Here is a 25,757-nt window from a genome sequence, read left to right as displayed (position 1 = left end):
ATCTCCTCCCGCTATGCCACACTTCACCTACCAGCATTCCTCTCCCCTCCCCAAAGGCCTCCTTCCTATTCTAGACCTCACCCCAACTCTGTCACAATCCTTCTTTCTCTGGGGTAGATTCCTTTGGCCTTTGCACTGCTTGCCAGAGTCATCAAAAGCTACAAAGCCCCCTCCTCTTGGCTATCTGTTTATCACACAGAGATGACAAATGTAAATTCTACAGCATCTAGGAGCATGGGTCAGGGCACAGCATTGGGAACCTCCAACCAGGTGACAGTTGACTCAAGCAGATTTAGGGAGTCTGCTTCCACCACCTTGTCTACTACAGGCACATGCACTGAAAGAACAGTGCTTGGAGCCCACCCCCTCGCCCCACTGCTACACTTTTAGTACCAGTCATGAAAACTTTTAAGCAGTCTGCAACGTCAGTCGTTGTTCTCTGAAGAATACAGCGAGAAAACCACCTAAAGTGAGAAAAAAAAAACAAAATTAAAGTTCAAATTCACAATGTCTACTATAAACATGCATTAGGATTAAATGAAGAAACAGAAAACAACCTAAGTGTCCATCGATGGGAGAATGGATAAAGACGCTGTGATAAGCACTGGCGAGTGTGTGCACACACATCTGGAATACTATTTAGCCATACAAACGAATAAAATCTTGCCATTTGTGATGACATGAATGGACCTTGAGGACATTATGCCAAGTGAAATAAGTCAGAAAAACAAGTATTGTATGATCTCACTTAAATGTGAAATTAAGAAAAAAAATCTCATAGAAACAGAGAGCAGACTTGTGGTCACCAGAGGCAGGGGGTGGGAATGGGGGTGCAAGGTGAAGGAGATAAAAGAATAAAAACTTCCTGATACAAAATAAGTCCTGGGGATGTAATGAATACCATGGTGAGTATAGTTAATAATGTTGTATTGTATATTTGAGAGGTGCTAACAGAGTAGATCTTGAAAGTCCTCATCACAAGAAAAATGGATTTTATAACTTTGTATGTGATGATATTAACTAGGCTTACTGCGGTGACCATTTTGCAATATGTACAAATACTGAATCATTATGTTGAACAATGAAACCAATATAATGTTGTACGTTATTATACCTCAATCAAAATAAAATGAAATAGACATTTTGAGTAAAACTTAATGCTCATTATTTTGTATATGCTATATGAGCACAATTATATTAAAAGCCTTCCCTCCCCAAAAGCAATTTATTGGTAAGGGAAACTAAAGCCTACCACTACATCAGACATAGTTGGGTTCAAATCCTGGCTGGTATACTCACCAGCCATGTGACTTTGCTATGTGAACCTAAACGTCGGTTTCCTCGTCTGTACCAAGGAAATATGCAAGGTGGTGAAGTAGTTACTACCTCATAAGGTTGTAAAAATTAAATTAGATAAAATATGTAAAGTACTTATTAGCACTGTACTTGGCACAAAATAAACAATAATAAATAGAAGCCACTATGTTATTATAAAGGAATTTATTAGCTTAGCAGATCTATTATTCAAAACATTAAAAAATTTCTCAAGCATCAACTTCGACTCCTATCGATGAGCCTTTTGGACTTGAGATCTGAACATGATTAACTTATTTAAATTTCAGAAGTTCTCTTGCTGAAGTCATTAATTCAGTAAGAGCACTTGGAGAGAGAAAGTCATAACTTAATGGTCAGTACACACCAATATTCATTATTATATATGCCAGTAATGACACAATTAGGAGTGTGGTGAACGAACTGAAAGTCCTTTATCTGCCTGATTAACGGAGTGACACATTTAATGGGATCTCGCACAACATGGATGAAGCTACTTTCCCTGTTTCTCACCATCCTGAATGTATACCTGACCACAAATTTAATGGAGTGAATCAAACAGCTTACATCCAGGAATGAAATACATCACAAAGAGTTCCTACAGCCTCAAACACATTACTTAGTTGCAAATAGACAAACGAGTCTAAGAACCATAATTTAATAAGTGCTAGGGGTCAATATTTAATGTTTAGTTATTCCTAAAACTGCTTGTTTTCAACAGCTGTATGAACAACTACATCAACCGTCTACAAGTGTCAACAACTACAAGCATGTACTGAGCAATTACTATGGGAGGCTGTGTTTTAAGCACTTTGATCTTATGTAATTTCCAAACATGCCCTATGAAATAGGCATCATTGTCATCCCCATTTTACAGGTGACTACAAGTGAGGCACAGCAAACTTAAATAGCCAGATGTCAGACACAGAATAAGCAAGTGGCAGAATAGGATACAAATCCAAGCAATCTGATTCCAAGCTCAGCTGCTTGACGTGATGTATGTAAAGTTCCTGGTACAAGACCCAAAACAGTGCAGATGCATAGAAAGTAAATACATAAGAATTTCCATCATCTGTAGTTTGGGGAAAATTTGACAGATATACGAGTGATAGCTTGTCCTAAAGTCTGCATAGATACACTTTTTTCACCAGGCTACATATTATCTTAATATTATCAATCACATTTTTATCTGTAAGTATAATTTATGTCTAAAGTGTTCATATTTTTAAAACAAGTGAAGAATACAAACTGTTTCCTGCTGTAGGGTTCTTAGTTAAATCACAAACAATAATTAGAGGAGATGTTGGGGTAACTGTAAAAGTACCTGGTGATTCTGGGGTTAATACTGGCCACAAATCCAACCACCACCATATCCTTGCTGAATTCATCTTTACAGACATCAATCCCGACCACCATCAGGGACTTTAACTGTAAAAGTAAATTTTTCATGATTTAATGGAATGGGGCATCTTTTCCCCAAATGATGATTTAATATGAAGTTTTTTTTAAAAAATTGGTCCTAGTTATTATTTAAGTTAAGCTATATGCCAGTGAGACCAGGGTCCAGATGAAGCAGACTATTAAAACAGAAACCAAAGAGATTCAAAGATGGAGGGATAAATATGGTACATACTTTGTTTAAGAGACTCAATGGAAGGATGCCTGGATGGCTCAGTGGTTGAGGATCTGCCTTTGGCTCAGGTCGTGATCCCTGGGTCCTGGGATCAAGTCCCATATCAGGTTCCCCGCAGAGAGCCTGCTTCTCCCTCTGCTTGTGTTTCTGCTTTTCGCTGTCTCTCATGAATAAATAAATAAAATCTTTAAAAAAAAGAGACTCACGGTAGTGCAAAATAGCTACCATCCTTTATGGAGGTGGGTGCCATCAGTGGCTCAAGGGGTCTGGGAAAGTGGCCAGTCATTTATCCCGGGCCTTTGGGCTGGAGGGATCTGAAGACGTCCACTCCTCACTCTTCAGATGTCTAAGGGACCCTCGTTCGCTATCTATGCCCCTCCAGGGAGGCAACTGGGGCCTGCCACAAACTCCTGGTTATGGAAATGCAAGGGAATGGACAACATTCCCTCACCTCCCATCCCCTCACTCCCTTCCACAGTGGCCAATAGTTGAGGAATGAGAAGAGGATTTCTCAGTTCCCACCATGGTTCAAGATTAGAGCTCTGGGGAGGCCCTCTCTAAGATGCAGAGCTCCTCTGAGAGCCAGCCAGCAGCTGCTGAAAGCTGATAAAAGCAGAGACCATGGAGCACAGATTTCCTATAGTGGCAGGGAGGCTCCAGATCAAGTCCCTCCAAGTCTGTGCCAACCTAGATTCTCTGTCATGATTTGTTCTGTTAACAGCTTGCCTGAAGCTCCCGGAGAACAGGAGCCACACCTCACCTTCTGCGTGGTGTCCTGCGTCCTGCCAGAACCCAGAGCAGACAGAGAAACAACAGACCCAACAAACAAAACAAATACTTGCAAGGTCATTTGAAAATATCACCCACTTTGATGTCATTTTTCAATTAATAAAAGGATTGATTGATTCCTAAAAGGAAAACCGTAACAGAATGCTCACAGGGATCTCGACAGCCCACAGTTCGCCTCCGAGTTTACAGGCCATTTGCATGGCAATCCTGGTAGCGATGCTCATCATCATCTGCTTTTTATTCAAAGTCCGTGTAAGCGCACACTGGCTCGGCACTGGGCAGAAGGAGTTCAGATATTTTTTAATGGAATCATAGTAGCTCTTCTGATTAGAAGGCAGGATACACATTACCTAAAAGACCAAAAAAAAAAAAAAAAAAAGGAAGAAAAAAGTCAATTTACTTATGCTTAGAAGTAGCTTTATAAAAACTGAGGGGAACCCGGGTGGCTCAGCCAGTTAAGCATCTGACTCCTGATTTCAGCTCAGGTCACAATCTCACAGATTTGAGAAGGAGCCCTGGGCTGGGCTCTGTGCTGGGCATGGAGTTTGCTTAAGATTCTCTCTCCTTCTCCACCACCTTTGCACATGGGGGTGCTCTCTCTCTCTCTCTCTCTCTCTCTCTCTCTCAAAAAAAAAATGAATACATGGATTCTCCAAATATCTCTTGCCCTTAATTTCTGAAGAAGCAAATATTAACATGACTAAACTTGTCTTAAATGGCCCTTAGCCACTGACCATTGGCCAATACCATTTGAAATGCCCCTTTTAAGCCATCCACCCTGCAGTCCCACCTCAAAGCTACCCATCCCTCTTGGCTTTCCCTTTCTCTCATCTCTCTCTCTCTCTCTCTCTCTCTCTCTCTCTCTCTCTCTCTCCCTTTTTTAAGACTTTATTTATCCATGACAGACACACAGAGAGAGGCAGCCACATAGGCAGAGGGAGAAGCAGGCTCCCGGTGGTGAGGCCAATGCCAGACTCAATTCCAGTACCACAGAATCACGCCCTGAGCCAAATAATGCTCAACCACTGAGCTACCCAGGGGCTCCTCTGTCCCTATTTCTTGTTGGGTGTTTCTCTCCAAAAGGCCTCTCCTTACCTACCTGCATCTCTTCTCCATCTTTTACTCCTTACCTTCAAAACCACCAAATGATAGAAAAAATAGCCATTGTCATATTTAGCAGAAGACAAAGTGATTTTTCACCTATAGATTTGTTCAAAATACCATAATGTCAAGGGCTAAAATCATTTACCCTTAATCATATAAAATAGGGAAATATATTTGTCAGCAAAATCCTCTTAGGAGTATTCCTTCCTTCCATCCTAATGAATTTGGGACCAGGCAAGGCAGGTGACAGAACAAGGCAGTGGTCCAACGGGGACTAGGGTCAAAAGAAGGTCGGAGACAAGTGAGACTGGTTGCCTATGAGGGGGATGGAGGTGTAAGTGATATGTGAATAACAGGAGCCATGCTTCCCCCAGTAGAGATGGGGGAACAATATGTACTAATATGGATATGGGAACACTTCCCTGTGGTGTTGGATTGGAACTGGAGTTGCAAACACGTTTTTGTTTTGTTTTGTTTTTTAAAGATTTTATTTTATTCACGAGAGACACACACAGAGAGACAGAGACAGAGACAGAGGCAGAGACACAGGCAGAGGGAGAAGCAGGCTCCATGCAGGGAGCCTGACATGGGTCTCCATCCCACGTCTCCAGGATCATGCCCCGGACTGAAGGTGGCGCTAAACCACTGAGCCACCGAGGCTGCCCATCAAACATGATTTTAACAAATACATAGACACACGTGGTAATAACATCGATGTAAGTGTATATGTACGAACAGTTGGCCCTTGAACAACACAGGTTTAAACTGTGCAAGTATGGGGATCCCTGGGTGGCTCAGCAGTTTAGTGCCTGCCTTTGGCCCAGGGCATGATCCTGGAGACCCGGGATTGAGTCCCACGTCAGGCTCCCTGCATGGAGCCTGCTTCTCCCTCTGCCTGTGTCTCTGCCTCTGTCTCCCTCTCTCTGTGTATCTCATGAATAAATAAATAAAATCTTTAAAAATAAATAAATAAACTGTGCAAGTCTATTTATATGCAGATTTTTTGGATAAATATAGTCCAGTACTGTAAACGTATCTCCTCTTCCTTACGGTTTTCTTAACATTTTCTTTTCTCTAGCCTACTTTATTGTAAGAATACAGTATATGGCATATATAAAGTACAAAATATGTGTTAATCAACTACGTTATAAGGCTTCCAGTCAACAGTTAGGCTATAGGAATTAAATTTTGTAGGAGTCAAAAGTCATATGGAGATTTTTGGCTGTGCAAGGGCCTGTACCCCCAAACTAAACCCTATACTGTTCAAGGGTCAACTGTATATGAGTACGTATGTAGACACATGCTACACATATTCCTAGCTTTGCCCATTGAGAAAGCCTAGGAGCAGTGACACCCCAGCAACAAATAAGCACATTCAGTTGCCCAGATTTTGTTTTCTACCAAAAGGATCACAGCTCATTGGAGAAATATCTAATTCCAGAGCTGGGCAATAAAACTTCAAGATTAAATTGGAATACCTTACTGTCCCAGACAGTAAGGAAGTGTCCCCAGAAAAGATGGGGACATGTCAAAAAGACACAGAAGCCAACCTGAATGGGTCTCCCATTAACAAAATCAAGAACAATTTGGACATCAAAATAAATAATAGTAGTAATAGATTAGAAGCTGGTAAAATAGAAAACCATGAATCTATACCGATATAAATAAAGAAATGGGGAGAAGAGAAAAGTCTTCCTTATAACATAATGCTACCTACTAATTGTAGAAGGAAATACAATGCTACATACTAAATGTATGAAACTAGGAAGCCACCATTTGGCAATCACCATAGCAATAATGGGTTCAGATAAGAATTATCAATGGATCCTAAAACTAGCAGGTAAAAGTTTGATGAGAAACAGGATATTTACAGTCTCAAGTATCTCCCTGTAAAAAACAAAAACATCTGATTAATTGCAAAGAGAAGAGTAAATGTACAACAGAAAGACTTGGCAGATACCACCTTAATTAATTAATGGGGTGCCTCCTGGTAGGACACATTAAGAACACAGAATCATTACTGTGATACTCCTGCCAAAAGTGTATAACCTGGACTGAATTATAAGGAAACATCAGACAAACCCATATTGAGGGACATTATATGTAATAAGTGGTCTATACTCTTCAAAATTGGAAGGTCATCAAAAACTATAAAACTGTTCCAGATTGAAGGAGAGTCTAAAGAGACAGGACAACTAATTACAATGCATTAGATCTTTTTACTAGAGAGGACATTTTGAGGACAAATGGAGAAATGTGAATGGAGTCTGTGGATTAGCTGGTCTTACTGTTTCTGGATTTTGATGGTTGTCCTATGGTTCTGTAGGAGAGTGACCTTAGAGATTATGTACTAAAGTATTCAAGGGCAATGGGCATTTCTGTAGCCAGTCTCAAATGGCTCAAGAAAAAAGATGATTGATAGATAGATAGATAGATAGATAGATAGATAGATAGATAGATATAGGAAGGAAATAAACAATAAAACAAATATAATAAAATGTCAACAATTGGAGAATCTGGATGAAGGATATGTATCGTAAGATCGTAAGATTCTTACGATCTTTCTGTTAAGTTTATTTTTAAGAAAAAAAAATGCTCTTAGGGTTAAAGTTCCCTTTGTTTAGTATAACATCCTTATGGGCCTTTCTTTGTGTCCAACTAAAAGAGATGGCTAAGCTGCTCTGCAGGACATGCAGAGAAGAATGCTGGGAGTCCAGATGCATGAGCTAGGGAGGTAAGACACTACAGTGCAGTGAAAGGCTGGGGTCTGGAAGAGGAAGCATTTCCAAGAAGGAGGAATGGCTGAGAGATTCTTTTTTTTTTTTCTTTTAAATTTTTATTTATTTATGATCGTCACAGAGAGAGAGAGAGAGAGAGAGAGAGGCAGAGACACAGGCAGAGGGAGAAGCAGGCTCCATGCACCGGGAGCCTGATGTGGGATTCGATCCTGGGTCTCCAGGACCGCGCCCTGGGCCAAAGGCAGGCGCCAAACCACTGCGCCACCCAGGGATCCCTGGCTGAGAGATTCTTAAGAACAAGGATGGCGATTTTAACTCCTCTAGAATGTTGGGGTGTGCCGTAATCATGCCTTGGCCCCAAAACTTCTGCAAAGTCAGCTACACTCGTGCACACACACACACAATTCTTTGTAATGAGGCAGCTGTGGAGCTGACGCAGTGCAGGGGAATGGCACTCATGAAAGAGAACGAGAATCCAGAAGAAGCAGCCACAGGTGACATGGAAAAACCCAAACCCTCAAAGAATCCACTGAAACACTGGGGGCCCCAGTATTTATGGGATACAGTGGGGGTCATTGTATCTTAAATCATGAATAAAAGATGACCCCTCAGCAAGTGAAAAAATATGTAGACATCTAAGAGGATGCAACAGGGGCAAAAACAGGTATTTAAAAATTAATATTAGAAATATGAAAATGAAACAAAATATTGACTAAAATACTAAGATTAATACTTTCTTGGGTTCTTGGGGAAATGCAGAGCAATTTGCAAACATATCATAGGACAATATGCTCACTTCCTTCTTCCAGGGAAAGAAGACTATGAGACATAGAGAAAAAGTAAAAATTATACATCAAAAAAAATATTCTATACTTACCAACTGAACATCAGGATCAACATGTTTCTGTAGAGCGCTAAGGAATGCAGCTGGATTTTCTTGAACTTTTATGCTACATAAAAAGATTAGTTTTGAGAATATATAATTCTATAATTCCCTTTTTAGTAGCACATCATCATAGAATTAGAAATCATACAAACAGATTTTTATAATTCCCCTACAAGAAACACCAAAACATTTAATTATCATTTTTATTAGCTTAAAAATAGTTTGGTGGAAAATGTGATTTTTGCAATTATATATAATTCCTACAATTAATAATTCTGTTGTTCAAAATGAAGTTGCAAATGAGCTTTTAAAATCACTAGTCTCAATACCAAGCGTCTGAAACTGGTTCGAGTTAAATTGGGATTAGGATTTCTCTAATACTGAATCTCCATGAGAACTTCAAAAGTCTCAAAAATCATCAGACTAAAGGGACCAAGCTATTCAGTTAATCTGAATGGTTCAGACTAAAAGATTTTTTTTTCCTTAGTGACCGCTTGTTTAGAGTGTGGGATATTTAGCCTGTATCAGTCAGCAAGTACTGTGCTTATTACATTATGTTAGGGGCCAGATGCTATAGAAATAATTCCCACAGAGGACTTCAAAGATACAGTTTCTTTATGTAGAATCAGCTTCTGATAGGTCTATAGGGTTGGATGGTCCTAACGCCCAGTGGCCTTTTCAAACTGGCCCAGCAGGTGGCAGGACCACTGTTTCCTGCTCACTGATTCTAAGCTCCAGGAATGGAGCTACAGCTCTGTTAAAACAACTAAACGTTTCTGACTTTGGCAATTCAACCCCTTGCAGGCTGACTCAACAGCCATCTTTCCAAATTCATCAGGCAAATGTTTCAGATGGGAGGAACTTTGCACATCAGTCTAAGAGGGAAAGGGCACCTGGGTGGCTCAGTCGGTTAAACACCTGGCTCTTGATTTTGGCTCGTGTCATGATCTCAGGGTGATGAGATCAAGCCCCTCATTGGTCTCTGTGCTGAGCAAGGAGTCTGCTTAAGATTCTCTCATTCCAAAAAAAAAAAAGATTCTCTCATTCCCTCTTTCTGGTGGCACCTGTATGGCTCAGTCAGTTAAGCATCTGCCTTCGGCTCTGGTCATGATCCTGAGTCCCAGAATCGAGCCCTATGTCGGGCTCCCTGCTGAGTGGGGGGTCTGCTTCTCCCTCTGCCTCTGTGCCCCTCCCCCAGCTCGTGTTTTCTCTCTCTTGTTCACTCAGTCACTCTCAAATAAATAAAATCTTTATAAAAAAATTCTCTTTCTCCCTCTGCCCGTCCCCACCCAGCTCTCTCACTCTTCTTCTCTCTTAAATAAATAAATAAAACTGGTAAATGGATACTTCATGGGAAAGAAAAAAGATGGAATAAAATATGGGCTTTTAAATAAAACAGGCTAAGAATAGAACATAGCATAGGGTTCATTCGTGGAATTCATGTAAGAAAGAGCCTGTGCTGTTGTCCCAGGGTCTGTGACTCTAGGTTCTTCCATTAATCTTTTCCTGCTTTTTTTAGCTGCTGGGTTAAGAGAAATTAGAGCAGGTGAAACTGAAACCAGGCAATTTGTTAACAGATGTGATAAGAGGAGCATTCTAAACTACAGTGTAAAATGAGACTTTAGGGGGGGATCTGTGGTTTTCAACAATGCTTGCACTGCTGATGTAATTAATTAGTAACCACATATTTAAAAAATAACGTCCCCCTTGCCAATTAGAACATTTGCCCCTCCACTATAACAGCAACCAAAAGAAGTATGCATTCCTCCTTATTAAGCATATCAAGCTCAATAAGATGAGGCATGACCAAACTTATTGCTATTCTAAAGGAAACAATATCCAACTTTGAGTGATTGTGTTCTAAACTGACAGAGATTTATTTCTTTCTCATCCCCAGCAAATGGCATAGTCTCTAGTATACAGTAGACACTCAATAAATGTTCAAAGACTAAATGCCCTTGCTTTTATCAGAAAACTAAATAGTCTTATACTACAGTAAGAGAATCAGAAAAGCTTATTTCAGTCTATTTTTATGTTAAATTTTAAAGCATAAAATGTATCAAGTAAGTTAGGAAATGCAACTTTTATATTTTTCAATATCCTGTTTGCTGTTAAGTTTTATAAATAATTGATATGAAAGAAGTAAGGGGGAAAAGCTAATGGATTTATTCAGGATTTATGCCCCAACTAGTACTGAAGAGATTAGGGTAATGAGACTATTGCCGAAAGAACTGTGAAAACAGTTTTACAAAGATCAACATAAAATATATTTTAACTGTATAAAAATTTAGTCACTGCAAAATCTATCTACTTATAACTATTCTCTTTGTACTTTATATTAGGAAAATTTACTGAGATAAAGCTTTTGTAGCTACATGAGCCACCATTTCTGATCTTCTAACTAAACCAAATTATTATATGAAAATAGTTGGGATGATTTCCTGCATATTCTCACTTTTTGGGGTAGTCCACATTAAATCCCATGGAACTTCCAGCTCTTCTCAGGCAGTGCAAAAAGTCCTCAGCCACATTTTTATCTCTGTTGCTACATATAATCAACCACTTATTCAAAGGCCGTGCACTTAAAATCTTGCAATTCCGCATGTCCTTGGACCACTCAGCAGCAGACACAGGTTGACACTGAGAAAAACAATGATTATGAAAGGGTTGAAGACATTTATTCAGAGAGCAGTTAAATAAAGATAGCATGAAGATGGTCCACATTTGTCGTTAAGAGAACTACGCAGTACAGCTGGCTATTCACAGACTTAAAACACTGATCCAAGCACTGCACGTTTGGACAGAATCCATGGGCTTCCTGGATCTGAGCATGACCACAGGTCAGCCACTCCCTGGCTGCAGGTGGTTGGGCAGGTCTCTACCTCATGGGCCTCCACAGTGTGCAGAGAAAGATGTCCGATTCAAAGACCTCTAGGTTCCCTTCCAGCTCTAAGATCGATGACCTTTAATAAGAATGTCTCAGGCAAGTGGCCTAATTCAGTCTCTTTAGGCATAAAGCTACCTCAAAGAGAAAGTGCTGACTGTTGATAATCTAGGTCATCAAACTACACTAACCAACGCTACAGGGCAGTTAAGAACATACATTCTGCTAGGGGTAGCTATGTCTGGGAGCAAAGATGGGGCCAGGGCACAAACTCCTTTCTCATTCTTGGATGGTTTCCCCTGCCCCTGCCAGGGTGACCAGGAAAACTCAGTTCCCTGCACCGAAGAGGGGAGACTTTAGGTGGGTTAGTACCCTTCTGCTTATACCCACGGACCAGAATTGAATGGAAATGTCTTTGGTTTAGTGAGCCAGGAAGGGCCCCTGTTAGAATCTAAAAGGATCACAGTGTAACGGAATCCCTTGCTACTCAGCATGGCTATCTCCTGAGAGCTTGTTAGAAATGCAGAGTCCTGGGCCCCATTCCAGACCTACTGACTCAGAATCTACATGTTAACATGTTCCCATTCACTCATCAGCACATGAATGTAAGAAGTATTATAATCCGGTAGTTTTATAGACTCCAAAGCTGTGGCTGAGAGAGATTATGTAACCACTTGGTGCCCAGTGATAGATTTAGATTGATCCTCCTGGGGTTGCCATCAGGGTACTTTCCACCAAGCACTCTGAAATCCAACCTCAGGCACTCTCACTCACTAGGTGGCCAGGCAGGGACTCAGTTCCAGGAAGCAAATGTAAAGAAGGAAGGGTCAGCCCTCCTTTGATGATTCTCTCTGGAGTCATGGTTCATTCTCATTTATTCTCCCTGACATTCCTACTTGCTACGGGCTGGTGGGAGCCCCAGGACAACTGTTCAAGGCACTCTGAGGCCTGAGACCCTTTAATCTACTCAGTTCCTAGAATCCAATTTCAGAAAAGCAAACATCTCGAGACAGCTCTTGCCAGCCACGACCACCGCCAGGGTGCGAGTTCTCCCATTTTAGTGCTCCTTCTCCTAAGAACTGTTTCCATGCTCAAAGATACACCAAGAAGCTCTGAGAAATAGGATTTTGCTTACAGAGATGATGAGACAAATTATATCAAATATTTATACCCCGCTTCATATGTAGAACTGAAACTGAGCTTCTCTTTATTGACTCCTGACCAAAATCTTTATTAAAAGGGGGCTTGTTTTTTGGTACTTTACAAACTTTGTTTCTCTTTTGTTTTTCAAAGTAGTTTTTCCTCAGCTTCTCCAATGAGGCTTTTGGCAACTTGGATAGAATATACAAAAGAAATGATGAAAAATTCCCATGCCACCAACATGAAACTTTCGTTGCTCAGTTACATTTGTTACACATGTCAGCTAATTATACCAGGTAAAGGTGAGAAGAGGGCCTTTAAAAATGAAATGATACATAACTGGCTTTTAAAATCAGCAAAACAGGGATACCTGCTTGGCTCAGTGGTTGAACATCTGCCTTTGGCTCAGGTCATGATCCCAGGGTCCTGGGATCAAGTCCTGCATCAGGATCCCTGCAAGGATCCTACTTCTCCTTCTGCCTGTGTCTCTGCTTCTCCTCATGAATAAATAAACTCTTTTTTTAAAAATGGGCAAAACAAAGGGGAAAGTAGAAAGATAATGCACCATTTTTGTATAAAATACAAAATGGCTTCAACTGAAGCCTGAAAGAGATGTGTCTCTTCAGGCTGGCTCTCTCTCCCTAAATGCTATAGCTGGGGATGGGCTCTGCACACATTCATGTTTGATGCCAACCAAGCAGCATTTTACTTTAGGGGGAATTTGGGAGGAAAGAAAGAACCCTCGTATCAGGAAACCTAGTCTATTGGAATTAACCCTCACCAGTTAAAACATTTTCTCAGTTGCTACAAATTTTCTTTCTTTCTTTCTTCTTTCTTTCTTTCTTTCTTTCTTTCTTTCTTTCTTTCTTTCTTTCTTTCTTTTTGGTGACACAAGAGTACTACAACACCTAATAATATGTGAGCATGTTTTAATTGTCATAGCTTAATGGCAGCCTGGGTGGCTCAGTGGTTTAGCGTCTGCCTTGGGCCCAGGGCCTGAGCCTGGAGTCCTGGGATCAAGTACCACATCAGGCTCCCTGCATGGAGCCTGCTTCTCCCTCTGCCTGTGTCTCTGACCACCGCCCCCTCCCCCTGTGTGTGTCTCTCATAAATAAATAAAATCTTGAAAAAAAATTGTCATAGCTTGAAATACCATTTTTCTAATGCATCTTTAAATGAGAAACCACACCACACTGACCTAAATCATGTCCAATGGGGACTGCTAAGCCTTTGCAAGTACACTCAGATTGAGAAGGAAAACAGAAGGGACCTCAAGGTTTTAGGACAAGGGGAGGACATGGCCATGGCCATGGAGAAACCAAATGAATATTACAAGCCCACTAGTCACTCATGCATATGATCAAACTTACACACACTCAAGCAAATACTTTTAAATGAAAATAGAATCACAGCACTTACTACATGGTCTTGCATTAATATTTTTTCTGAAGGCAAAACCCGCCCAGTCAGAGACATCTGGCATCCAAAATGCAGCCCCCAGGTCTCCAGCTCAAAACGAGCATACTTGTTTCTGTTGATAGAGTTGAGTTTTAAATCATTAAAGTGCTTATTTTCTAAAGAATTTTAATCATTAGAGATAGAATTATAACTTACTAAATTATTCGGAGACTAATTTTTTTTAGTTCCTGACTTCTGTTTCTACTCACCATTTTTTTTTCTTGCTCAAAAGAATGATGGGACAACTGAACCCATTTGGGATTGGCAGTGATGAAGGAGGTTTCCAGTGTGACACACTGGTTAGCAAAAAGGGCCTGTAAGCCAGACCAAGGTTTAACTCCTAGTCTTGACATTTCATAATATGTGACCTTAAGACTCAAATCTTTTAAAGCTATGGTTTCCTTATTGGCAAAATATAGGGATAATAAGCCTACTTACTTTAGAGGATTGACCTAAGGATTAAGCTGACAACACATGCAAACTGCTACCACAGAGCCTGGCAATGCTAAATGCTCAATAAATGTGAGACATTTTTCCTGAAAATAAACTTGTTAATAAAGAGATATTATGGAGTTTCTGTCTGTGGAGATGTCTTCTGGGAATATCTGAATTAGTTGGCTTAGGAGTGGATGAAAGATGACAAAGGAAGGGAACATACTGACTTAGGCTTCAGAAGGTTGGTAGGATAGACAGGGCACCAGAAAGATCATGAGAATGTTAGTATGAGCAATAATAACTACTTTAGGGCAGCCCGGGTGGCTCAGTGGTTTAGCGCCGCCTTTAGCCCAGGGCATGATCCTGGAGACCTGGGATCGAGCCCCACGTCAGGCTTCCTACATGGAGCCTGCTCCTCCCTCTGCCTGTGTCTCTGCCTCTCTCTCTCTCTCTCTCTCTGTCTCTGTCTCTCATTAATAAATAAATAAAATCTTTTAAAAAAATAACTGCTTTATATTTGTATAGCCCTTTAAGTTTATAACTTAGTAAACCTTAATCATAGTTGAGTATAATCTCATTAGATTATGATATATTTTCATTTTTGTTAAACTATAAATTCCTTCAGGAGAGCAACCATACAGACTTTGCCTCCTGGCCTCCATCATGGAAGCCAGCCCATGGTAAAAGCCAGGCACTCACTAAAAAGACTGATGAGACTCATGCTTTACCTACTAAAGCCTCCCCTCTCTCTTTAGGGTAGCTCAAATCTCTTCACATGGACTTTCTGCAACAGCTCATTATTTCCACCTATTAATGCTAAGTCTGGACTGGTCACACTAATACTTTGAATTAATTATTTTGCTTCAGATACTATCTGCCCAGGAGGAAATGGGTGAAGTGATCACCGGTCAAGAGACTGGGTTGAAATAAATGGGATTCCTGAAAGGTGGCAAGGAGTGATTTCAGGAAGAGTAATCCACAGCCTGGAATAAGGGGAGAGAACCAGGAAATGTCTCAAGTAGGTGTAAGTCTGGGGGATGGCCAGGAAAAATGATATAAAGTGTAGCCATAACATAGAAAACTATAAGACCTCAAGGATAACAGAGATGCACATTTACCATATGGAAAAGTTCAAGAAAAAGCAACTTACAAAACATGATGGACAGTACTATGCCATTTTCCTAAAAAGAATATGACTATATGCATTTGAAAACATCTGAGACAATACACACCATTCAATAATGATTCATTCATGCATTAAACAAATATTTACTGAGTGTACATACACACATTTCTGTTTACAAAATTTCTAGTTCATCCTCCAAATTTTTTATCTTTCAAGAAAAAAAGACCATTCTACACTGTTATCCAGCAGAAATATAAAGCAACCCACATATGCAATTTTAAATTTTCTAATGCCTGCCCTAAAAAACTAAAAAATGTCCAGTAAAATTATTTTTTAAATATATGTCATGGTTTAACCCAATAAATTCAAAATGTGATCATTTCAAGACGTGGTACTAGCCAATTTCAAGTGCCCTATGGTTACATGAGAACTGCACAGTGAAGTATTAGTAGGTCAGAAGGGAAAGCTGGGAGCAGTTTAATATTGGCCTCTCAGGTGACAGCAACCTGTCAGAATGAGGACAAGAATGTAGTATGAGGGTAGATGGGCTAAACCAAAGGGCTCAAAGGTATTCTTAAGTTTAAAACTACACAGCAGGGCACCTGGGTGGCTCAGTGGTTGAGCCTCTGCCTTTAGCTCAGGGTAGGATCCCAGGGTCCTGGCCTGAGTCCTGCATTGGGCTCCCACAGGGAGCTTGTTTCTCCGTCTGCCTGTATCTCTGCCTCTCTCTGTGTCTATCATGAATAAATAAATAAAATCTTTAAAAAATAAAATAAAGACAACACAGGAGAATTTTTCTAATGATCAGCGTGCTGTGACCACTATATTAAGATCTGAATGTCCTCAACCCTGAATATTGGGGGCCTAGTATGTTGCTGTTTTTTTTTTTTTTAATTACAACCTTTTCCTTCATTCAAATTTTTATCCAAAACCTCCATGTATTTATTAAACAGATGATAGGATAGTCATCTAGTTGAAGCTGGGTGGTACTTCTGCCAGTGTGGACTCTAACCACCTTCCCCCAGTCTGTAGTCCTGAGGCAATGGGGATGAACCTATGGCTCTGGACAACACAACTCAAAAGCACTTGCTCTAAGTCAACAGGAGAGAGATAATCCATCAAGGAATAAAACATTTTGTAGACCATCCAACTCCATCAATTAGGCCTTAGGCAGGATACACTCTGGTCCCAGCAGAGCAACCCAGTACCTCTGAATGTCATCAGCAAGCCTGGCCAGGCACTGCTGCCTTCCCAAAGGGCTGAGACGGGTTTTTTCAGCCACGACCTTCATCAGCTGGAAATCAGTGGTTGCCTGGCGGGTCAGCCCTATTAATGTAAATGAAAACAAAGGGAAAAAACAAATAGCATGCAATGTAAACCAGCCCAGCTTATGCAGAATTTAAGCTTTTCACTTAAATTGACCCAGATCTAGCCTATGGACAGCACCCTGGCCCAAAAATGTAAGCCACTCATGTCATTCTAAATTTTCTAGCAACCACATTTTAAAAAGCCAAAAAGAAGGGCACCTGGGTGACTCTGTCAGTTAAGCATCCAACTTTTTTTTTTTAATTATTTATTTATTTATGATAGTCACACACAGAGAGAGAGAGAGAGAGAGAGAGAAAGGCAGAGACATAGGCAGAGGGAGAAGCAGGCTCCATGCACTGGGAGCCCGACGTGGGATTCAATCCCGGATCTCCAGGATCGCGCCCTGGGCCAAAGGCAGGCGCTAAACGGCTGTGCCACCCAGGGATCCCGCATCCAACTTTTGATTGTGACTCAGGTCATGATCTCAGGGTCGTGAGATTGAGCCCCACATCAGGCTCCCTTCAGAGTCTGCCTGAGATTCTCTCCCTCTCCTTTTGCCTCTCCCTCTCCCTCCCCCTTCTCATGTTCTCTCTCTCTAAAATAAATAAATATGTATATTTTTAAAAGCCAAAAAACATGAAGTTACTTGAATAATATGTACTACTTAATTCAATATGTCCAAAATGTTAACATTTTAGCATGCAATCAATATAAAAAAATTAATGAGTTATTTTCATTGTTTTTTCATACTAAGTCTTAGAAATCCAGTCTGTATTTTACACTCACAGCCGGTCTCCAGCTGGTCCCTCAGTTGTGCTAGCCACATTTTGAGGGTTCAATAAATGCATATGGCCAGTGGCTACCATATGGGATTGCGCAGATCTAGATTATCAGAAGATCATTAAGAATGAGCATCCCTCCCTTCAAGAATTATATCTTATTGATTTTTCTAATTGTGAAATAAATATATACACATTGTAACTGACAACAAAATGTAAAAGGTAGAAAGTCTTCCTTGTTTAGTCCCATTCTATTAATCAAATGAACATGAAAAAAAGTGCTGGAGACAGTTACTCAGATTCTACTTTGTAGTGAGAATTACCTTATAGAACTCACATAAAAAAGAAAACAAAGGTCATTTTGTCACTATACAATGTACCTGAAGAAAATCAAAGTCACATTGATTCCTATACTAGGAAGTTCAACAATGCTGGGGAAAAGCTTGGTTTTATATGATCCAGTAAATTCAGTACTAGGTATTTACCCAAAGAAAATGAAAACACTAGTTCAAAAATATACATGCACCTTTTGTTTACTGAAGCATTCTTTACAACAGCCAACATATGGAAGCAACTCAGTGTCCATTAATAAATGAAAGGATAAAGAGGATATGGTATGTGTATATGTATGTATATGAATGCATATATATATAGACAATGGAATATTATTCAGCCATAAAAAGAATGAAATATTTCCACCTATAACAACATGGATGGATCTAGACAATGTAATGCCAAGTGAATTAAGTCAGACTGAGAAAAACAAATACCATATGATTTCACTCATATGTAGAATTTAAGAAACAAAAAAAAATGAAGAAAGAAAAAAAGAAACAAACAAAGGATAGACTCCAAAATATAAAGAACAAACTGGTGGTTGCAAGAGGGGAGGTAGGTGGAGGAATGGGTGAAATAGGTGAAGGGGATTAAGAGTACACTAATCTTGCTGAGCACTGAGTAATGTACAGAATTGTGGAATCATTACATTGTGCACCTGAAACTAATATAACATTGTATGTTAATTATACTGGAATTAAAACGATAAATAAATCTTAAAAAATAACATTGACACACAGGGAATAGCTAATGCAAAGGCCTGAGGTAACAGTACACATGGTGTTACCATTTGTAAACTATTCCTGGATTAGAAAAGCTTAACTTTGAGAACTTATCTCTTATTAAATTACTAGCACCTCCAGAGTCTTTCCCAAATAAAGTAACTCAAACTGGTTCTTTGGCTGTCCCCTTTTAGCTCACTCTCTAGTTAGATAATACCACTGGTAAGGTTTCTGGTTCCAAGCTTAACTGACTCCCTAGAATCCCCTCTCTTATACTGGGACGAGAGGTACTATAAAAAAGAAATTAAGATCTGATTTTGGACAGGTAAAAATTTAAATCCTAAACTCTGGGATACTTGGGTGGCTCAGTCAGGCAAGCCTCTGCCCTTCAGCTCAGGTCAAGATTCTGGAGTTCCAGGATCCAGCTCCACATCAGGCTCCCTGCTCCACAGGGAGTCTGCTTCTCCCTCTCTTTTTGCCCCTCCCCATTTCATTGCTCTCTCTCTCACTCACTCTTTCAAATGAATAAATAAAATCTTTTTTAAAAATCCTAGATTCTGTCTATTAAAAGGCATAGGACTTACAGCAACCTACTAACTTCGGTTCCCTCAACTATAAAATGGAGAGAATAATAATTATACCTAAATCATAGGGACTTTCAAAGATTACATAGAAGTTAAATAAAATAGTGCATGTCAAAATAATAATAATAATAATTGGGGAAGTAAGAAATTTTGGGAAGTGAAGGATAGGTCTAAGACCTTGATGGTGATGATGGTTTTCAAAATATACACTTAATATCTCAAACTCATCCAGTTGTATTCATTAAATATGTACAGATTTTATTAGATTATTAATTTTTTTTTTTTTTTTTTTTTTTTTTTTTTTTTTTACTAAGTAGGCTCCACACTCAGCATGGAGCCCAACACGGGACTCCAACTCACAACTCTGAGATCTTGACCTGACCCGATACCAAGAGTCGGATCCCTAACCAAGTGAGCCACCAGGTGCCCTTAAATATGTACAGCTTTTGACATGTCAATCATTACTTCAATTTAGTGGTCTGAAATACATAAATAAAAAAGTGAATTGTGCACATAAAAAAGAAGCTTGGTTTTAGGCAAATATCTGGGGGCCTATTTTATGTCGAAGTAACAATGGGATACATGAGATAAAGAAAACATGTAACTCTTACTATGCCAAGCAATTCCCAAAGGGCATTCTATCCTCCCACTTTCTCTGTCAACACATCACTTAACGGGCGCACCCTCCATGGGTTAAATGAATACTCTGGCACTCAGTGAGCTGCAGGTTCTGCCCACTGCAGGAGCCTGGGGTCTGACGGAGTAGAAAGCATAAACATTACCTGTTATAAAGCAGAGCTCGGGTATCAGGTGGGCCATCCGAGCCTCAGTATTGTCATTTCTCTTACTTTTCAGCAGACTAACAAGCACTGGCTGGTTTAGGTCAGATAAAGTAATATCATATTGCTAGAGAATGCAAGATTAATGAGGGAAAAGTTAATATGGAAACATTGTAAAATGAGCGTCCTTGTTTATAGGCCACAAGCTAATCCCAAAATGAATAGAAAAACAATTCTTCCTAATAAAGAACAAAAATCCCTACCAATCCCTATGGTTACCCACTCATTTCCACTTCCTTCCCAGGGCTCATCTTTCATTTCTCATGGTCAGTTTTTAATTACTGATTTTCATTATTAGCCTTTACAATGTAACATTGTTTAAAAAGGAAAAAAAATATATTATTTCCTTGCTTTATCCAGAGTCCAAATATCCTCCAGCTGGCTTTGTACACAGTGCAATGGCCCCACTGGAGCTGACTTTGTGCCAGCTATTCGTGCCACTATTGATGACCAAGGCCAACTGTTCCATGTATAACTAACTGATGGCTCTGAGCATCTATACCCATTCTGAAAATATCTATGCAAGAGTTATACCGAGTCAACTCCAGATTTCCCAAAAAACCATGACTGTCCCTAATTTCCAGGATAGCATGATGTTATAGGGAAGCAGCTTTGAAATCTGACAAATGTAAATCTGATCCTTGGCTCTTCTACTTAATTGGACTCTGACACTGGGGAAAAGTGAAATGAGGTGAACAGTAGCTCAGAGGTATTGGACATAAACCACTAGCAAGGCGTCTAGTCCTCCACATCTGTTCATTCCTATCCCACCCCTTGTCCCCTTCCTAAACTTGAATTTCAACATTCTCACCTTGCCAAAAGTCCATTTACTTTCCAACAGCAAAGATTCCAATTAACACTCATTTCCAGTATAATTTACTCAATGCTAATGGCACAACAACTGGAATTAAAATTTACAAAATGTCTGAGCACTGTGTGATGCTGATATCAATAATTATAATTAAGGAAGTGAGAAGCGAGAGTTTCTGAATTCAATAAGGACTTCAAGTCATTAAAATAAAAAAACAATTCAGGAAATTGCAATTTGAAGTGCTGGTTGCAACTAATACTCCAGGTTGGGGAAGCCTTCATAGAAGGAGAGTTTTTATATATGATTCATTAATTCAGTACACAATTAATTTAGTACAGCAATTCGTGCTTGTTATGTTCCCGAAACTGCAGTGGATGCAAAGATGGGAGGCACTGTCCCTACCTTACGTGTAACTACACTACTACAAAGCAAAGTAGTTAAGAAGCACCAATAATGATATGCTAAGCACTGGTATTTTTCCTCATTTAATCTTGACAACAAACCTATGGGACAGATACTATCATCATCCCCTCCACAGATGAGGAAACCCACGAGGAACTAAACGACTTTCCCAAGGTCCCATAAATGAAGATCAGCACAGCCAGGATTTATCCTTTGAGACTTGGGAACCTCTGCTTGTTACACCATTTAGTACTGTGTGGATGAGAGGGAGGTGGGGGGGTGGTATGGTGGTGGCAGTGAAACAATTTATGGCTGGTAAATCAGGGAAGGTTTCATGAAGGAGGCAGAGTCCAAGACAGCAACCTTGAAGAAAATACAGGAGTATAAAGAGTCCCAGGTAGTAAAGCTGGGGCACATTCTAGGAAGAGGGAATTGTATTTACCTGGGACATGGCCAAGAATTCTGCCCCCTAAGCTGTGTCATAAGGCAAACTTTACTCTCTCCCTTGTGCTAATTTTCTTAGTATTTGAAAATGTTTTTCATAAGATAAAATAGGGACATACAGGGACACCTGGATGGCTCAGTGGTTGAGCATCCGCCTTTGGCTCTGGGCGTGATCCTGGGATCCTTGGATTGAGTCCCGCATCAGGCTCCCCCCAGGGAGCCTGCTTCTCCGTCTGCCTGTGTCTCTGCCTCTCTCTATGTCTCTCATGAATAAATAAATAAAATTTAAGAAATAGGGACATATAAAGGTCAAAATCAAGATGTTCACTGTGAGAGTGGACAACATAGAAATTTCACTTTCCTTCCCTGGGACAGAGAGGAAGCCATTCTAGAATTAGCACAATTTCTTTTTCTCCCTAATTACAATAAATATGCAGTGAACCTCAATTCATTACAAAGAAAATGAATGGGATTTTACCACGATTCCCCTTTTAGAATGTCACAGGTCATAAAAATACCTCTGTTCAAAGACCACATTTACTCACGCCGGAAAGAAATCCAAATATTCAACAAACTTGGTGTTTAATAAACAAACATGTATGGAGCGCATTGTGCATAAGATGCCTTGGTGGGCACTCTTCATCACGGGTTAACCAAATACCATTCCTATTCTACAAGGAAGACATCCTAAAGCAATGTGTGATGTGTAGAACAGGAACTCAGAGAATAGAACAGCCAGCTCTTCTGTGCATGTGACATGAAGCAAGGTCAGAGAGGATTTCACAAGTAAGGTGGCATTTGACTTTGGAGCTGGAGATGTAGCTGGTGGTGAAGGGAAAAGATGCAGTGTGGATTTGTGCAGATGTCTAGCAAACGTGAACAAAGGCTGAGAAACATTTGGCGACAGTGAGCAGATGGGGTGACAGTAGCATGGGCCACCTGGCAGCAAGGTGGTGACAGATGAGGCTAAAAGATGAGATGAGGTCAGAGTGTGTGATGCTAGAGATGAGGAAGAGGAGGTGGGGAAAGAAGGGCAGGGTCTCCACCATCTATTTATCCAGTGCTCGCATGTGCAGGTACTGGTCTAAAGCTCTGTGGGCATGGTTACATCATCCAATGCTTGCGCCGCACTGGAATGGCAGATCAGCGACTCCCCTCTACACAGGACACTCCAAGTGTAGTGACTTGCTACAATTCAAGGTCACACAACCAGTGCCAGGACTACCATATTCCATAGCTAATGCCCTTAACCATCTTTCTGGGCAGCATTTCAGGAAGATCTCGCTGGTGGCAGTGAGGATGACAGGTCATACTGAAGAGAGCTGAGGGAGGCAAGGACACCATAACGAGGTAACCAAAACCCCCCAGACGGGAATCCATGAAGTGCCCTGCATTAATGCAGCTGTAATAGGGCTGGGTTCCAGGGAGAGGCCAAGGATAAAGGAGGCAGGACTCCTTTTGGCCACAATTGAATGAGCAGGTGAGGGTAAAGAAGAGGACAGAAGCAAGGGGCTAAATTCCCAAGGAGAAAGGGGAGTGGGAAAGACAATGAATTCACAAGGAAGGATGTTAATCTGAGATGCCTGCTGGTCATTTATGCAAATGTGGTCTGAAAACAGATGAGTATGTAACTCAGGAATGAAGGCAAGGCCAAAAAATTCCATTTGCAAGGTCTCGAGGTAAGAAGATAAGATCCTAGCCAGGGAATCATGGTGAAATGCATTTAACATCTGCGGGGGGGGGGGGGGGGGAAGAAGGGGGAAACATCTAGGTAGGCTGAGACCAACGATAAAACCTGGCAGAGGGCCCCCCGGGGATGTGCCCCCCTTCCACCTCGGAGTCTAGGAAGAGAGCCACTCCAGCCAGGGGGGAGTGATCCCTCGTGTCCAGTGCCACCAAAAGCCCGTCAGGATAAGGATGGTAGCTGAATTGGACCTCTATTTTTTAAAAAAATATTTTATTTATTTATTCATGAGAGATACACAAAGAAAAGCAGAGACACAGGCAGATGGAGAAGCAGGCTCCCTGCGGGGAGCCCGATATGGGACTGGATCCCAGGACCCCAGGATCACACCCTGAGCCAAAGGCAGATGCTCAACCACTGAGCTACCCAGGCGCCCCTGAATTTGACCTTTAGAGAGCTATTTCCATAGTAGCAGACCAGGTGCCAGACTAGGGAGGAGGAAGAGGTGCTTGGAGCCAATGAAGATAAGCCTCCAGAGAAATCAGCTAAGGAGGGAAAAACAAAAAAAAGCTTTTCTTGAAGGGATAGAAAGGAAGAGTTTTTGCTATGTGTTTGTTTTTGGTTTTGAAAACATCTGTGAGATTTGGGGGACTGAAATATGATTGTACATCAAAGAGAAGGAGTCTCTGGAAGGAAGATGGGGGCAGAGCTAATGGTGATAATGGTGAATGAACCCAGCTCCTGGAGGCAGCAGGAGATTCCATCAGCAAGTGTCTAAGTACCTGCTGCATGCAGGGTGCTGCGCTAGCCCTGGGTACCCAGAGATGAAGAGCTCCAGGTTCTGGAAGGAGATCAGACCATTCACATCCTGTCAAGGATAATGTGATGGTGCTGAATGCAGGAAGGGGCCCCTGGGGAGAGAGCCAAGGGGTGCCCCTAAGAGTTGACAGCTAAGCTGAGGATTTAAGGGTGGTCTGTGATGGGCTGGCTATGATGGGGTTTCCAGGAAGAGGCAGTAGCACGCAGGAGAACACACAGGGGAGTAACTCACTGAAGGAACCACAGAGAGCACAGCAGAACAGACAAAGAAAACCAAAGTGGTGAGAGAGGAGGCTCAAGAGGGAGGGAGTGGCCAGATCATAAAAGGGCTCTGCCCGGGAGCTCAGGGAGCTCAGATTTGGCTTCGAAAGGGTCCCTGAAATACTTTAAGCAGGGAAGTGACGATATCCAGCATGCTTCAAAGGGAAATGCCTCAGACGACAGGAAGGACCACAGGAGACAGGATGAGGGTCTGAACCAAGCCCAGGAAGGTGGGAAGAGAAGGGACAAGTCCAAGAATTATGTCAGAAACAGACTCCGCCTGACAACTTGGGGGACTCGTTAGATTTGGAAAGGATCAGAGAGACCTCTCTAAGCTAAGAGGTAGGGAGATGAGAGTAAAGGAAAAAGTCCAACCTGTTTATAGTAATCCACGTAGGTGATCTCAGTACCATCCTGCTTCTGAAAGGTGTGCGTGGGCTTCACCGACCAGTCAATGTCATCGATACGATAGGTTTTATTATTGTATCTGGGAAATGCAAGGGATCTTTAAACTCTTCTTCCAAATCATACAAGACAAAGTGGCTATTTCACTATAGTTATAATTCAAAGTATTAGACTCTAGAATTTCAGCAATGACAACAGTAATACAAGAGTAGTCTTTTTTTTTTTTTTTTTTAATGATCAGCTTTCATCTGAGAAGAACATTCAGTACACAGGAAAACCTCCATATTCCAACAAAACCGGTGAGAAAGTCATTAGACCACAATCTTTTCTCACTGAGGGACACTCTAACTTCAGGTAAATTATTCTTACATGTTTAAAGCCTGAAGCACTGCTCAAAACTTTCCCATGAGCTTCTGGTGTCATTCAGAGTTTTTGAGCTCCCAGATAGTTTTTCTGATAAAAAGCACCCCAAAGAAGGGGCGCCTGTGTGGTTCAGTCAGTTAAATGTCCAACTCTGATATCGCTCAGGTCATGATCTCAGGGGCCTGGGATAGAGCCCCACCCCAGCCTCTGCACTCACTGGGGAGTCAAGTCGGCTTGGAGATTCTCTCTCTCCATGTCCCTCTGCCCCTCCCCAGCTCTCTCACTTTCTCTCTCAAACAAATCTTAAAAAAAAAAAAAAATAGGAAAGCATCCAAAGAAGGCTGATCAACCATGCAATCTGAGTACCCCACGTAATCTCCCATCCATCTTGGGCTCGCCCTTAGTGAAACAGCAAAGTAGGCTGGCTAAAATCATTCTAAGCTCTGTTTCCCCTGAGCACTGTGTGACCTGCAAT

General features: G+C 41.0%; 1 protein-coding gene across 1 annotated transcript in view; it reads right to left on the bottom strand.

Annotated features, from left to right (window-relative positions):
• Window positions 1–25,757, bottom strand: part of PIWIL4 (piwi like RNA-mediated gene silencing 4) — a 46,635-nt gene that overhangs the window by 4,673 nt on the left and 16,205 nt on the right. The window contains exons 8-16 of the mRNA XM_041730360.1: window positions 24,890–25,001; window positions 20,037–20,160; window positions 16,734–16,851; window positions 13,926–14,037; window positions 10,938–11,122; window positions 8,474–8,546; window positions 3,904–4,104; window positions 2,657–2,760; window positions 394–464 (exon numbers count right to left, since the gene is read on the bottom strand). Of these exons, the coding sequence (XP_041586294.1) occupies window positions 394–464; window positions 2,657–2,760; window positions 3,904–4,104; window positions 8,474–8,546; window positions 10,938–11,122; window positions 13,926–14,037; window positions 16,734–16,851; window positions 20,037–20,160; window positions 24,890–25,001 (1,100 nt within the window). The remainder of the gene's footprint in view (window positions 1–393; window positions 465–2,656; window positions 2,761–3,903; window positions 4,105–8,473; window positions 8,547–10,937; window positions 11,123–13,925; window positions 14,038–16,733; window positions 16,852–20,036; window positions 20,161–24,889; window positions 25,002–25,757) is intronic.

Source organism: Vulpes lagopus, chromosome 15 (genome assembly GCF_018345385.1).
Source record: "Vulpes lagopus strain Blue_001 chromosome 15, ASM1834538v1, whole genome shotgun sequence".
Lineage (NCBI taxonomy): Eukaryota > Metazoa > Chordata > Mammalia > Carnivora > Canidae > Vulpes > Vulpes lagopus.
The sequence above is the reverse complement of the archived record's forward strand: the minus strand, read 5'-3'. Positions and strand labels throughout refer to the sequence as shown.